Source organism: Taurulus bubalis (assembly GCF_910589615.1).
Source record: "Taurulus bubalis genome assembly, chromosome: 19".
Lineage (NCBI taxonomy): Eukaryota > Metazoa > Chordata > Actinopteri > Perciformes > Cottidae > Taurulus > Taurulus bubalis.
In genome coordinates this window covers 10,929,793-10,944,426 of record NC_136607.1, presented here as the reverse complement: position 1 = coordinate 10,944,426, position 14,634 = coordinate 10,929,793, and the positions used below count along the sequence as shown (strand labels likewise).

Here is a 14,634-nt window from a genome sequence, read left to right as displayed (position 1 = left end):
TGTTGCTTTAGTCCATTGTTGCAGTGAAAAAGTTAAGCAAAAAACAACACTGGAAATGTTATATTTCAGAAAGACGTTTGTCTGACAGTAACGCGAAACGCGCGGTTTTAAACTTTCCTCTCATATCAAGAGACAAACGAAGAAAAAAAACACTTCCGCTTTGTCCGGAAGTTACCCACTTCCTTGCTTCACCATGGTTCCTCCGGTCGCAGTGTCGCCGCTCATCAAGGTAATAATAACACATTATTTGCCCTGAATGAATTATGTCACTACTGTGCGTTTGTAAATGTAAAGGTAATAAACTCATTTACAACACTAATTTTCCTCTACACGCGCATCTACGGGTAAACTAGCCGTTAATGTCCGTGGCTAGGTTAGCATGCTAGCTAATGCTAGCAATGACATTGACAGGTCTTCAACATTTCCAGAAAAACAGCTGGAGGTTGACATTCTGAGCATCCTCCACATCTGTCTGAAGTGAAGTTCGTGATTATCGTTGCGAGCTGTAGAGCTGCAATAAGTGCAGGGTGTCATTTCAGTTCATGACTAATGTAGTTAGCGTTATCCACTTGAACAGCAAAAGGGTCAGACAGAGTGAACTTCGCTCCTCAGCCAGGTGTGTTGAACACAGTTAAGTTACATCAATGAGGTGAATTGCAGTTGGTGTCTTAAAGAAACGTAACGTTACTATTAACACTCAGTCAGCTGGTTAGGCATCGCTGCTGCACCAGATAACACCTGTGAATCTCTCTTGTTTCAGACGGCCAGGTGGTCCGCTCTGCTGCTCGGCGTGTTCTACGGCAAGCAGAGGTTTGGTAAGTTCATGTATGCGCATGCGCCAGCAGAGCGTTATTGTCTTATGTCCACATTTCAAGGGCAACGGTTAAACAGAAGTGAAGTAGTATAAATACTTAATAGTCTTATTTAGTCCAATAAACCTAAGACAAGGCCAGCCTATGTGCAAAAGAAAAAGTCTGTATTCAAAGAAATGTATTTAGAGCCCTTAAACAGTTCTTGTATCACTAAACAAAGTCAAATGAAACTCCACCTCGACTAGAATTACTTTTAGGGAGGAGATCATTTTAAATAGGTTCTTATATTTTAAACTAGTCTTAAAATGTTTTGCAAGATTCAAAAGTTTTAGTAATGTGACTTATTGTGTATCTACCCAGATTGAGGGAATTTAGGTCTCCTCTGATCTATAAAGCATATATGTTATGAATATATATATATATGTATATGTATATATATATATATATATATATATATATATATATATATATATATATGTATATATATGTATATATGTATGTATGTCCTGTATATCTACTTAAGGATTCATGAGGATATTTTGCAAAAAGATTTAATACATGATTAGGGTTTGTTTTTAAATATTGACCGGTTGTGGTGTCATACTTCTTCAGATTACCTAAAGCCCATTGCTGAGGAGGAGAAGAAGGTTGAGGCAGCAGAGAAGGTGGCCAGAGAAGAGCAGGAGCGCATCTACAAACAACTGTCTGAAGGTAGTAACACAGGACCAAACACTCACTCTGTTCCTGTTCGTCACAAAACACAGCTTTTATTGTTGTTTATTCAAATGAAGCATCACAGAATGTCGTATTTACATATTTTCCCCTTTTGTTCTCTCTCCTTTGCAGCAAATTCTGACACCATCCTTAAATGAACAATCTCCAAACCTGCGGCACTATGCTCTAATAAACTCAATAAACATAAACATATTTTTAATGTAATGAAAGTGTTCTTGGTTTTATTTTTGTTTAGGGTCTGTTATCGCGTTAAAATAGAACATAATTTGAAACAATTAACTCTTCAGTCAGTTTTCAGGTTTTGTGTGTGTGTGTGTGTGTGTGTGTGTGTGTGTGTGTGTGTGTGTGTGTGTGTGTGTGTACCTGCCCTTCAGTAGGAGATGAGCCTGGGGAAGAGCACGGTTGTAATCCTGGCCTAGTTTAGCAGCAATCCCAGGATTGGGGTCAGGGACCAGTAGTAGAAAGTGCAGTGTGGACAGAAGTGTTCCCTCAATACTCGTGTTGTGTAATATTGTAACCTTCATTATGAACTCTACCTTACATTATAGCATTATATACTACATGCTATAACAATGGTGATGAAGTGGTGGCACATGAGGTTTTACTACATTTCATGTTGGTAATAGAATTGTTCCTATTTTTTATTAAGTTAAACTAGTCATATGACTATACAAGTACATTTCTTTAAGTGGAGGCTATGTTGTCAGTCATTTTAGTTTGTGAACAAGTTTCTTTTTCAGGATCCTCGGAAATTAATTCACACAGTCATAAAAATACATTTGCTTTATTTGGGTCATCATAGTTCACATGGAGCATTTGAAGTGGCAAGCTTTAAAATAGTACAGGAAGTCTACTTAAACATATTATTGGGTATGTTTGCAGCATATTAAAGTACATTTATTGCCTATTATTACATGGTGGACTGATACACCAATATCTGTACGTAATACTCGTACATCAGTAAATTGGGGCAAGCATCATAAAACCATATTTCAATCACTTGAGGGAATTAGAAACAACTTGATGACTCATTTTCCAGTGCTTATAAATCACACACTTTCACTATTAAAAAAATAAGCATCTCTATTTTAACTAGAAAAATATTTTTTTTTGTATGTATTTACAGGGAGGAACCAAGTATGTACAAGTCATTACAAGAAGTTGTTCTTTTGTCTCAATCAGCATTGAAGATGCATGATGGACTAACTGGTTTGCAAGGTTGCCTCACAACATCCTGGATTCAGGTCATCCACCTGACTGTGTGGGTTTACACGTTCCCCTTCCTCTCTCATCAAAACCCATCATTGTTAGCGATAGTAAACACTATCATTGCCCATCAACGAGACACCGGCCTCAGAACTGGAGTTAGTCCTCGGTTGGTGCGCTAGGGCTGCTGACCCCAGCTCCTACTTAGGATGGGACCAGTGCAGAAGATGAATTTTCCATCAGGGATTTAATAAGTGGTAACATTTTGCAGCAGTTGGAGAGAGACGTCTGCTCCTGCTGCCATGCGATGCTTAAAAGTTAGAATAACCTTTGAGGTCCAATCATTCAGGTCATAGTAAAGTTAGTCTGATCTGGAACCAAATCATTTCCAGATTAAAAAGACATTTGTCATTCTATATTCATAAAATATTACAATCTCAGCTACTTTCCCAGATGTATGTACAGTATGAAGGCATCATGATTAAGCAACTAAAGGCTGGTTTAAATTAAAGCAACATTTCTATTCCGCATCTCTCTCCTAAAGAAAATATACATATATATATATATATATATATATATATATACATATATATATATATATATATATATATATATATATATATATCTTTTACTGCAGCGGTCTCGAGTCATCTACCTTTGGCTCTCTGCAATCAAGGTAAACAAACTCTCATTTGTAAATGGTAAGTGACTGGAAGGAGTGAACATCACATTATCATTTTTGAAATATTGGAATATATGTACAGTAATTAAATGTATACTTCTATCTACCAATTAACTGAACTTATATTCTGAACCCCTAAATCAAAATGACATTAATGTACAGTATGTTTAGATGTATAATCTACAGGGAAAGAATTACTTGGATAATGTGTTCACTCTTACATATGATGTACTGTACATGGGTATCAGTTACTACACAGATGTATGTACACATTTTATCCTCTCATTGTTGCTGTGCTTCATAACTAAATGAAATAAATTGTAAAAATAAATATAAAATGTTGTCCTACAACAAACAAGCACACACACTCTGAACTAACATAAATACTCAGAACACAAGGGGCTGGATGACCTGCGATCAAAATTCACCTTTACTCTTGATTCATATTTTAATTAAAGTAGAAGTCGTCATGACTAGCGTAGCCGTGTGCTGGTGTCCTGCTTTGCTCTGAATGACATGTTTGGCTCACCTGGTGAGTATCCCTTAAAGATGTAATGTCTCCTCTTGGTAAGGCGTCTCTCCTCGTTCAGGTTTTTCCTTTTCTGATCGGAAACCAGTTTATCTGATACTACAGCACTGTCCATTCACTCTCGTATCCAGCTCTCTGACTTTATTGCATTTCTTTCCTGGCGGTGAGACTGACTGCTGTGATGCTCAGATAGTTCTGAAGTCAGTCTGTCGTGAGCCGTCTGTGTGCACTCCGGCTGTTTGACCTTTTAGCACACAGAGCAGGTCTTAGAGCCGCTGCTGTTTGCAGGAGCTGATGGACAAAGACAGATCAGAGGCAGAGTCACTACATTTGTGGATCAGCAACATAAGTAGGCTTTTTTTTTTGTCCTTTGGCAATTTCAGCAAAGTAATAACCAATTTTAACATTTTAGCTCCAGTGTTCTATGGGATGTTGGCACTTGCTCTACATAGTCACACAACACATCAGGTGACGCACAATGGCACAACAATTGGGCAAATGTCACGGCATTAGTTCTAATACATTTCACAGTTGTGTGATTATTCCAAAGTATTACTGCACCTTTACTGACGCTCTCTTTAGCAGCCTTCTCGTCCTCCACGACTTTGAGTTTAGCCTCATACTCTTCTTTTTTAGCATTCCACTCCTTCCTGTTGTTTAGGATGCCATCCAGCATGGGCTGGATTTGTGGGTGGAAGCGTGAAAACTCCTGAGAAGAAAAGAGTAAACATTTCAATTACATAAAAACATTTGCAAAGTTAATCAGCTAAAATGTAAGATTTTAAATTACCTTATAGACAAACGTGCAGACAAAGTCAATAAAACCACACTGTAGCTTTGGTAGTTCTGCTGACTTGTTCCTGTCCATCATGGGCTGGTGGGACAGAAAGTGCTTGAGTCACTCAACAAAAAAAATCATATTAACATACAGGAATTCAAAACCAGTTGCTGTTTAAGTGACTGGGAATAGTTTGTATTTAGGAAACATCTGTTTAACATTAACATCTTTTCCTGAGAAGTTTATATTCCCTCTTGTGAGTTAATGTTTTTAACAGTCTTGTGAGCCTAACATATATCCTCAAGGCAATAGACCACTGGAAGGTCCGAAGCTACTACTAACAGCACAACAAGCAAAAATACAAAACAGAAAATAAAGCAACACATATTTTATTCTTTTTTAGAAATATTTATTGAATAGTCGACCAACATAAATGCAACCAAAAATGCCTAAAATAATCTGGTTCTAGCTTCTCTAGAGTGAGCATTTGCTGCTTTTCTATGTTTATATAGTTTCCTAAAGTCGGTCAGAGGAAAGTAGATAATATTGTGAACAATCTTTCAATATGTTCGGACATTTCTGACACCAAACTATTATTTGAGGAATTAAACAGGCAAATTAAGGTAATGAAAGTAAATAATTCCACACCACAGATAGCCTACATGTAGAATAATTTACTGATATCACATATGTACATTTTTAACACAGATACAAATATAAACATAACAGTTTGTTAACTCACAATAGGTTGCTGCTCCAGTACCGACCTCTCCAGGTCACCCTGCTCCCAAAACTCTGCTGCTACAGACAAGGCAACCTGAAAGACACACAGAGAAATTCAGTCAGTAGAAAAGTAGATCACAAACATTCAGTGAAACACTCATTTATTACATTGTTGTGCTCCTCACCTTGCTCTGTACCGCCCAAGGCTTGGCGATGGCTGACAAGTCACATGCGGTCATCATCATAGCCCTGAAATCAAAGTCAAAAAAGATTTAGAAAATCAAGAAATGCAATAAAAAACAAAGAACAGTGTACATGTTCATTTTACTCACATGACAATTTCTTTTCTTGTTGTTTCTAGAGACATGAAGTCGACCCACTTCTTTTCATCCTCGTAAGTGTGTGAAAGGTCGACGATCTTCTGGAACATGGTTCTTTTCCTGACAAGATAAGAGGGGAGTAGCTATTTTACCTTTTATCATCTTGTATCTTTACAGAGTAAAGATGAGAGAAAGTACAACATGAGAAAGTGAGCCAATGAGAGATCATGCTGACTTGAAATAAAGAGCCAGGTCAGTGGCGATGATGGCGATGTCGGTTAGATGGATCACATGGTCTATCTGTCGCCTGTGAAGGTTCTGGTAGATATTCAGTGACTGGAGATAAGATGAGAGAGATGGGCATCAGTCATAGTTGGTGACTGATGCGACAAGGAAGAGATTTCAGTCACATACAAGTCTAGTTCACCTCGTCAGCCAAGAGGAACTTCCCCATCTCTAGATGGTGTCGTTCCAAGATGGAGGAGCCATGCAGCTTTGCCAGAGGGTTGCCAGATCTGTTGGCGTTAAAAATAAAAAATAAATCCCTCAGATATCAATAGAATTAATAACGACATTAACAACAATCAGTTTCAAGTTGAAGGCCTCAGCATTGACATAGCATATGAGTTTTTTGAAGGATCATTTACACATTTTCCCTCACTTTCAAAATATACTCTTCTATATGGCTTTCCAGTTTGGCAGCCCTGTTGTCTTTCTGATGGCCAGAGAATGAAGAGGTCAATACTCATGCAACATTTGTCGTATATAGAACAACCTTATTTGAAGACCAACTTGTGGCCTTCATTTGGGTAAACATTTAACACATTACCAACAACATTTAAGTAGCGTTCAGATATGAAGCAGAAAAAAAAGAATCAAAGCGGTGACCTGTTCTTTTCAATCTGTATATGGAAAAGATGACTTTGTTGTCATGTCTCCTTACAGAGCTGGCTTACAGCAACTGCTCAAGTAATGGTGGGCAGTATGACATTCAATTCACTTAAAAAGAGTGTTATCATGCATTCTAAAACAAAAGGGGGATCAGAGGCTTAATGTTCCGTCCTTTTTGTCTTTTAATGGAAGACCAAGCGCTAAAAAAGCAAGATGTTTGGGGTACATCATCGGAAATGATCCATGTGATGATGACAAAGTGTTGCAAACTGTATACACAAGCCACTATGCTGGCACATACATATGTCCATAGATTATGTTAAAACAGCTCTCTTTGGAGTCATTTAATGATGCATTCAGAATCTTCCTTCCAAGATGGACAAGTGCAAGTCAAATGTTTGTGACTATCGAAGTAATGTTCCCATCCTTTATGCTGTGTCGTGGAATGTTAAGTACAAATTTGAAGTGTATGTCCAGCTATGGATACAGTTTTGGATAGCATAGGACGATTCTCTTTTTCTACTAAGAAATCAAAAAGTTTTAAACATCACTTACTTGACTTGGTACAAGTTGTTGGTCCCTCTGTGATCAAGATCATGGAGGAAGCCTGCAGTTATCATGGCCATTACCTCCAAGTCAGTGTAGTACCGCTTCAACATTCCTGTCTGAGCACACAGAGACACACACAAAGTGGTTATAACAAAGAATTGGACAGATTTTTAGGCTTAAGGCATTAATATGGAACATAAAGTACTTGCAGAAATTGAAATAGCTTGGTTTGTAAATAGAGTAGAGAACTATATTGAAACATAGCACCACCGTTAAGAGCGTAAACATGGTCTGTCCCACGTTGAAGCCATGACGCCAGTTGTGGTAGGTGATTTTTCTGTAGCCTTTACTGAGTGAGTACAGGAACCGAACCAGCGCCTGAGTGGAGAGACGTGATTAATCACATGAGCTCTGTGCTTCATAATACAGGATACTAATGTCTGCATGTCTAGATCACCTCTTGAGGGACCTGGAACTTCTTGACCACCCCGACCTCGTAGTACATCTGGACCGCGCACTTCACCAGTTCCATCTCTGTGCAGTTAAAATCAGAGAAGTGGAACTCGTAGATCTCAAACTTCTTAATAAGTGGAGGTAGTTCTTTTTTCTGAGAGGGGAATAAACATAACAGAAGCAGAGAAAGATGAAACACATACAATAACAAATTATTGTAATGATCAATTTGGCACCTCTTCTAAAGATTAGGTGCCATTTAGTGGACACATTTCAATGTTACCAGGATATCTAGGAGCTCCTCCTCTTCACAATCTCTGGGCTCACGGCCATAGACCTCTCTGGTGTTCTGGGAGAAATGAGAAGAACATTGCAGCTGGAAGTTTGAAACGAATAAATAGCAAAAGCAGAGACATAGTCCTACTGAAAATAAAATGTGTGACATGAATGCTGAACCGTTTGTGTGTCCTTGTGGTGGTTCAACTGTGAGCAAAGTTTGAAATATTTGTTTTCAAACAAGTGCTGTGATTAAAACTAATATAAAGGCTATGTGCTCTTAATATTTCAATGCTTATAATAAGTTCATAGGTGGAAAAAGAAAGTATAGAGTACTGACCAGGACATTCTGGATCTCATCGTCCCGACATTTGATATGGTAGAGCACCATGTCTTGAGCAATTTCTTTCCGATTGTCCAGCTTGTTCATCTTGTCGTAAGTGTCCGTGTTCAAAACAGACCAGCCGAGGAACTGGGTCAAAGCCTGAGAAAAAGGAGTTGTGTTTTTATCAGACAATACAAATGAAATTGTCTGCTCAACTTTCCTGAACCACGTCATACCAAGATCAGCTGTATCAAAGTTTCTGAAAAAACTGCTTCATTGAGTATTTCATCAATAGTGAGAGACCATATGATGGAGATGATGGAGAACTATTCAATGTATACACACATCTCCAAAAAAGCATTTAATTATGTTACAGAATTCAGCGTTAATGTACCTCCATGAGCTGCTCATCCTGATCATCAAAAGGCTTTCCGTCTTTTCTGTTGTAGAAAGTGGCCACGCCAACTATCTCTTCTTTTTTGTTGACGATCGGCAGCGAGAGAACATTTTTAATGATCCAACCACTGCTGTCGAGCGGCTCAGTCTGAAACAAGCAAAAACGTGCGATGCAATGTGAACATGCTGAATGCTGAATGAAGTCACATCTTTTACCTTTCAGCTGAGCTGAGCCCTCTTAAGTCTCTTACCTGAAACTTGAACATCTCATCAGCAGCTGTATTCATAATGTTACAAATCTGAGGAGCAGAAATAAAACAGATTAATGGAGGTGGGAGATCATTTGGTTTCTAAATGATTCCACAGCTTGTAGTAATGTAATGAAAAGAAACTCACAAAACCGCTCTCAGCAACATACGTGGGCAGACCACTACACAAGGCCCAGTGGTCCGGAGTCGGGTTGCTGTGAGACGGACAAGCGAGTAGACAAGTCAGTTATGAGCACAGATTGTGTTCAAACTGAGTTTGGGCTACCGACTCTGTTGTGTAATAATGTGAATCAAGTTTTTGAAAATGTTACTTAAATATACTAATTTGATTTCAAGCCCTGGTCTCCTAAATGTTGCTAGTTCTGTAGATGACTTTAAACAACTAAGGCTGATTTGTTGGTATTCTATTGTCATATTAATCCATGGCCACATTTTGAATCAATATTCAGACAAAAAACAAAAGATGTACTTACGGTATTACTTTGATGTCTTCTTTTCCGTGGAGTATATAATCAATCACTTTGTAGAAAATTACCTCCTGGTGGGTAAATAAAACACAAATTAAGTTTAAAAGCTACAACTGGAAAAATAAAACAAGGGTGACATATCTACTGCCAAGCAGAATGTTTGACAACAATGTGAGATATATTAAATACAAATAATGTATACCCTGCCGTCAGGAGTGACAGGGCCGGAGTAAGGTGCCTGCTCTCCCATCAACACTGGCCAAATATCAAAGAACTCCTGGAGGGAAGATGGACACACAAATGCAGTCAACACGTCATGGTAACAGATGCAAGAACTTAAAACATGGGATAATGCAGGCAAAGACGGAGAAAGACACAGTACCTTCTCCTTTGTCATGTCTAGTAAACCGACAGAGTAGCGGTCACAGTTGAGGTAGGCTCGGACCGTGTACAAGGCTTTGTGGAACTGTCGCTCGATGTCTGTCAGCTCTTCAAATACCTTGTTGGCCGACCACAGCAGCAGCTAGAGAAACATTGCACACGTACAGCAGCCAGTTAATGCAGTGGGAATGGAGTCATTCTGTATATGAAAAGCCAAACTCTGACTTCTCTTAAAATGTGCGCAGGTTAAACGTCCTTCACCTGTCCTTTACGGGTCTCACAGCTGTGGAGGTAACTCAGGTGGTAGATCTTCAAGTTCAACGTGGCAATTTTCAGATACTTTAAAAAAAGCTAAATTGAGAAACAAGACAAAGGAACGCATGATGTGATGTGGTGTCTGGACAAAACGTCTGATTCGATAAAGAATACATTCTGACTCAATACAAGGTGTGGTGATGTGTGAAGATATAGGATACAGAAGGATAGACATCACAGTAGATGACAAGGTGCGCTTTCTGAAAACAGGAGCCCAAGAATGTTCCTTTAGTTTGGATCTCTCAAGCCTCATACTAGTAAGTAATGTGCAAGTAAAAATAATCTATGTTGATGAAACCAATATCTGTGCTTTGATACACAGCACTCTAATTGACTGACGATATATAGTAAACTTTTGTAAAGTATTAACATCACATGCAAAAGAGCTTCATGACTCAAAGCTTCAGCATCAGAATTTTAATAAACCGAGAAACATGAAATGTGTTCTGATTTACAGTCGTTATTTGATAGAGCACCTCTACTTTGGTTTCTATTAGACTATTATTATAGCTAATAATCTCAAATCAAGTGTATTTTTTCATATGTAATAAAAGGCCATAGCCCAGACATGCTTGCATATACTTAGTGAGTTAATTAAAAAGGTATTGATTATATTAAAGCAGATAACAACCATGGCAAATATAACTAAAATGTCAAACTACATCATGTATTCGGTATATATAGAAATAATATCTTTATTTCTGCTGCTGTTCTTGAGATAATAGATTGTGCTGCACTTTATTTATTTTTGCTTATGATTTCATATATGCTGTTTGTTTGTAAAGTCATTAACATGCTGTAGATCTAAGTCCATAACGCACTTGACCACGTCAAGCTTATTTCCATTTTGAAGCTTAGGTTGCTCCTAATTAGGATTAATGGCATAACGTATACTGAACTGGTCCTACACGTAAAGACCTTAATGATCTACCAAGGATTCCCTCACAGGTGTAGTGATGCACTGATGGCAGTTGTCATGAAGAGTTATTATCATAATGTGAGATGCTCAGCACAAATAAATTAAATTCTGTTCAATATTTTGTCTAGAAGAAACCATGGTTATGTGCTTTAGCTGCGTGTAATTTGTGCGTGGGTACTTGAGTGGTTGGGACTCACATCCTCATCCTCAGCAGTGAAATGTGGCCCTGTGGTCTTGTTCAGAGCCATGATCACAGCCACCATGTCTTTGCCGTTGAGGATGGGCGTGGCCAGAATGTTCTGGGTCTTGTATTCTGTGAGGTCGTCGACGAATGAGCTGAAATGCTCGTTCTAGAAGACAGAAGACACATGTTTTTAGTAAATGTTCATATACTTGGAAGGCTTTCATTTCTTGCTTTCATTAGTAATAGTGCGAACATAAAAAATAAAGCTTTGAAGGAGAAATTTGGTACAAAATTGATTTAATAGCGCATATAATATGCAGTTTATTTTCTCTAACTTGATGTAAAACATGTCCTTTTAATTGAGTATATATCGAGTCTAGAGCCATGGGTAGATTCTTTAAAGGTCAATTATGTTCCTACTATCTCATGAGATGAATTGCACTATTTTAAATTAGTAATTTCACCAAATAGAATGAATGTGTTTTGTTTAAATACCACATGGTAGTACTGTTGGTAGTTCTAGGCCTCTTATCATTTGGACCAAAACCAAGACCAATATTGTAAACCTAGTCCGAGTCATAAATCACCAGACAATAATCTCTTTGGAAAAGTATCCAAAATCCCTTTACTGATCTGGAAGATGTCTTTTTTTTTGTTTAACATGATTTACAAAAGCAAAATGTCCCACAATCATAGGATCAACCAGTTGTTCTCCACTGCCTGATTATCAAGGTGATTCCATTATGAAACTACAGCACTTAATTAAAACGGGCAAAATACATATTTAGCATGTAGTTTTGTCTGTATGGAGGCAGTATAAAGTGAGCTTGTTTTGATCTGTTTTAGATTCCTGCTGACTAAATGCCAGAGACGTCTAATCCACAGCTAGAGCAGAGGCTGATGGGATCTGGAAATAAATAGATTATGTCTGACAAGGGGATTTACACCCTCACAGATATGTGTCACTAACTCTTCCTTTACTAGTCTGCACCCATCATTGGTTAAATGTAATGAATGAAAACATACAGATTTAGGAAGGACTTAAAATGCATCTGTTTAGTTTGATAATATAATAATACACCAAAATGTTGTGTAGTTTTTACTTCATAAACAGAGGAATGGATGCTGAAGCTACACAAACTATGTTTTAAATCGTGAATGCCCAGTAAATCGCTTTCTACACCAGTGCTTTATAGATAACCACCTCACAAATTATAGCTGCATTAGAGAATAGAATTGTATTTCTAGATTGCATCTATTATGTATCTTATTTCTATAATGGTGAATGTGGGATAAAGTCCCACTGTTTGCATCACCGAAAGCATTCTGACAAAATATCATTTGAAGGTTGCTCCTTGTCTGTCTTTTTTTATTCTATGAAGTTAAAAGCATTCCCCACTTACGATGAACAATTCAGTCAATGCTATCAATGCTAGTCCATCTGCAACATTTATCTATATCTGTTTCACTGGGATTGTCCAGCATATTCCTTCAACAACATGCTAGTTATCCTGAGTTTTGATCGTTCTGTTTACGTCTTCTCGTTAATGTAAAAATCATAGACAGATTTAATTTCATCCAATTAAAAAAATTGCCCCAAATCCTACTAGAACCAGATGCATTAATGGAAATATACCACAATATGTAAGAGATATTGCAAAGTCTTAGTTTGTCTTATTTTCACTAAGGAATGGATTTAATCTTACATGTTGAATTAATTATGTGCTATATGGGTGGGTTGGTCATATTTAAATGAGTTATTTACTCACTTTCACGAGCTGCAATTGCATTCAGAAGCATACCTGCTTGCTATGAGATGCACGTTGAATTGTTAAGAAGATAAATATGTCATTACTAGTTCAAACTAAAATGTGTAGGATTTAAGAATTGAAAGAGGTGGCGCCACCAGGTGGTAGTATCATGAATGACACTGTGACAGTCAACAGTGCAGATATGCGAAACATATGCACCCCATCCAGATAAAACTTTATCATTCTAATAAGTTCACTCATCAATGCATTTGTTCCCACTCACCGCTGTGACGTCTTTCACATTAACAGTCTTCTTGGTGAGGGCCACGTGGCCGACTATTCCCATGTCCAGCGGATAGACGATCTCAGAGTCCGGTGGCACGACACAGTCCTCCAGTTGGGCCTCCATGTTGACGTTGAAGAGCCTTGTGGCGAGCTCTCCGATGCCGTTCCTCTGACGGTACATGAACAGGCTGCACCGGTCCGCGTGGATGAGCGAACTGATTCTCTTCAGGATCTTGAAGACTACCTTTTCCACGTTGATGTTCTCCTGCATGTCTTTGATCAGGTCATACATGATTTGGCTTTCTTCGAGCTTGAAACAGAGTAAACATTTGACACATTTTTAGAATTGGTTTTCAAGAGAGATGATTAGGACCTTTCTAATAAGTGCAGAAGTTTGCAGAGGTTGTATTATATATGGATAGGTGTATGACTACTATGGCAATGTTTGGTCAGTGGTCTCTTTACTTGTTGATAAACAAGAAGTGAAATAGTGAAAGTTACCTGAGTGAGGTCCTTTAACTGGCTGAAGTCAATCTGTTTGTCTGGGAGTCCTGACACCTTTGATAAGAAGGCAGGGCTCATCTTCTTGTCAAAGTACTGCTTAGCAAATGCAGGGTTCTCCTTGAGAAACTTTTCCACGTCTTCCTTTTGCGCACCCATGGTTCCTTCTTTCTCCTCTTCTCCCAAAAGCTCCTGTCGTCTCCCTCTTCAGCTCAGTGATGGAGCTCCCGCTCGGTCCAACGCTACCCTGAAAGAGCTACTTCCAATCTCTCTGAATAGAAATAAAAGGGAAAAGGATAAAGCGAAACAAAGCACATTGCTACCGATTCGTCCAGTTACTCCCCGAAAGAAAACAAATCTTACCCAGGTAGTAGACACAAAGGGGGAGAACAGAAGTGGATACATTCAAATGCAGGTAAAAAATAATCCCTCCTATTAGTGGGATGAGCAGACTGAGTGAGGGAGATCCCTGAGGAGAAGGCAGAGGGCTGAATCCAACAATCCATCTGTCATCAGCAGACAGTGCTGAAGGTTAGCAGGGATCGGCCTCTGCTAAACTTGTCAGCTGATCATCTATAGTGACAGATATGTGGGCCACATTTTACAGCGCCCAGTGTGCTTCAGTACATTATGTACGTGTGTAACGGCACAGATAGATTAAATGAATCTGCAGGAAAATATACTGCATGAAAAACATTGAGATTTACAAAAACCTAGAACATTAACATATCCCTCGCTTTATTTTAACTGCACTCTTGAATTTTCCATTTCATCCAATTAGCAATTATTTTACATGCAATTTAAAATTAATAATTAATATGTAGGTTTAAATGCATGTAGTTCTTCATCTTTAATAAATGTGCACAAAGATAAACAAAGCTAACAGT

The 14,634-nt window shown here is 38.3% G+C and overlaps 2 protein-coding genes across 2 annotated transcripts; one reads left to right on the top strand and one right to left on the bottom strand.

Moving 5' to 3' along the window:
• Positions 1-170: 170 nt before the first annotated feature.
• LOC306751463 (ATP synthase subunit e, mitochondrial-like) lies at positions 171-1,756 on the top strand. The gene is made up of 4 exons (XM_079235032.1): positions 171-229; positions 761-815; positions 1,425-1,523; positions 1,659-1,756. Exons 1-4 carry the CDS (start codon positions 194-196, stop codon positions 1,682-1,684), a joined length of 216 nt encoding a protein of 71 aa, XP_079091158.1. The 5' UTR covers positions 171-193; the 3' UTR covers positions 1,685-1,756.
• Positions 1,757-4,211: 2,455 nt separating this feature from the next.
• LOC306751379 (rod cGMP-specific 3',5'-cyclic phosphodiesterase subunit beta-like) lies at positions 4,212-13,906 on the bottom strand (the record flags this gene model as incomplete). The annotated part of the gene is made up of 23 exons (XM_079234945.1): positions 4,212-4,255; positions 4,526-4,673; positions 4,755-4,838; positions 5,485-5,559; positions 5,651-5,714; positions 5,798-5,905; positions 6,021-6,121; positions 6,213-6,300; positions 7,232-7,341; positions 7,496-7,603; positions 7,683-7,832; positions 7,962-8,027; positions 8,295-8,438; positions 8,674-8,823; positions 8,927-8,974; positions 9,072-9,138; positions 9,418-9,482; positions 9,614-9,688; positions 9,794-9,934; positions 10,054-10,143; positions 11,224-11,376; positions 13,245-13,556; positions 13,748-13,906. The coding sequence occupies 23 exons, from the start codon at positions 13,904-13,906 to the stop codon at positions 4,212-4,214; spliced, it is 2,550 nt and encodes an 849-aa protein (XP_079091071.1).
• Positions 13,907-14,634: the final 728 nt, after the last annotated feature.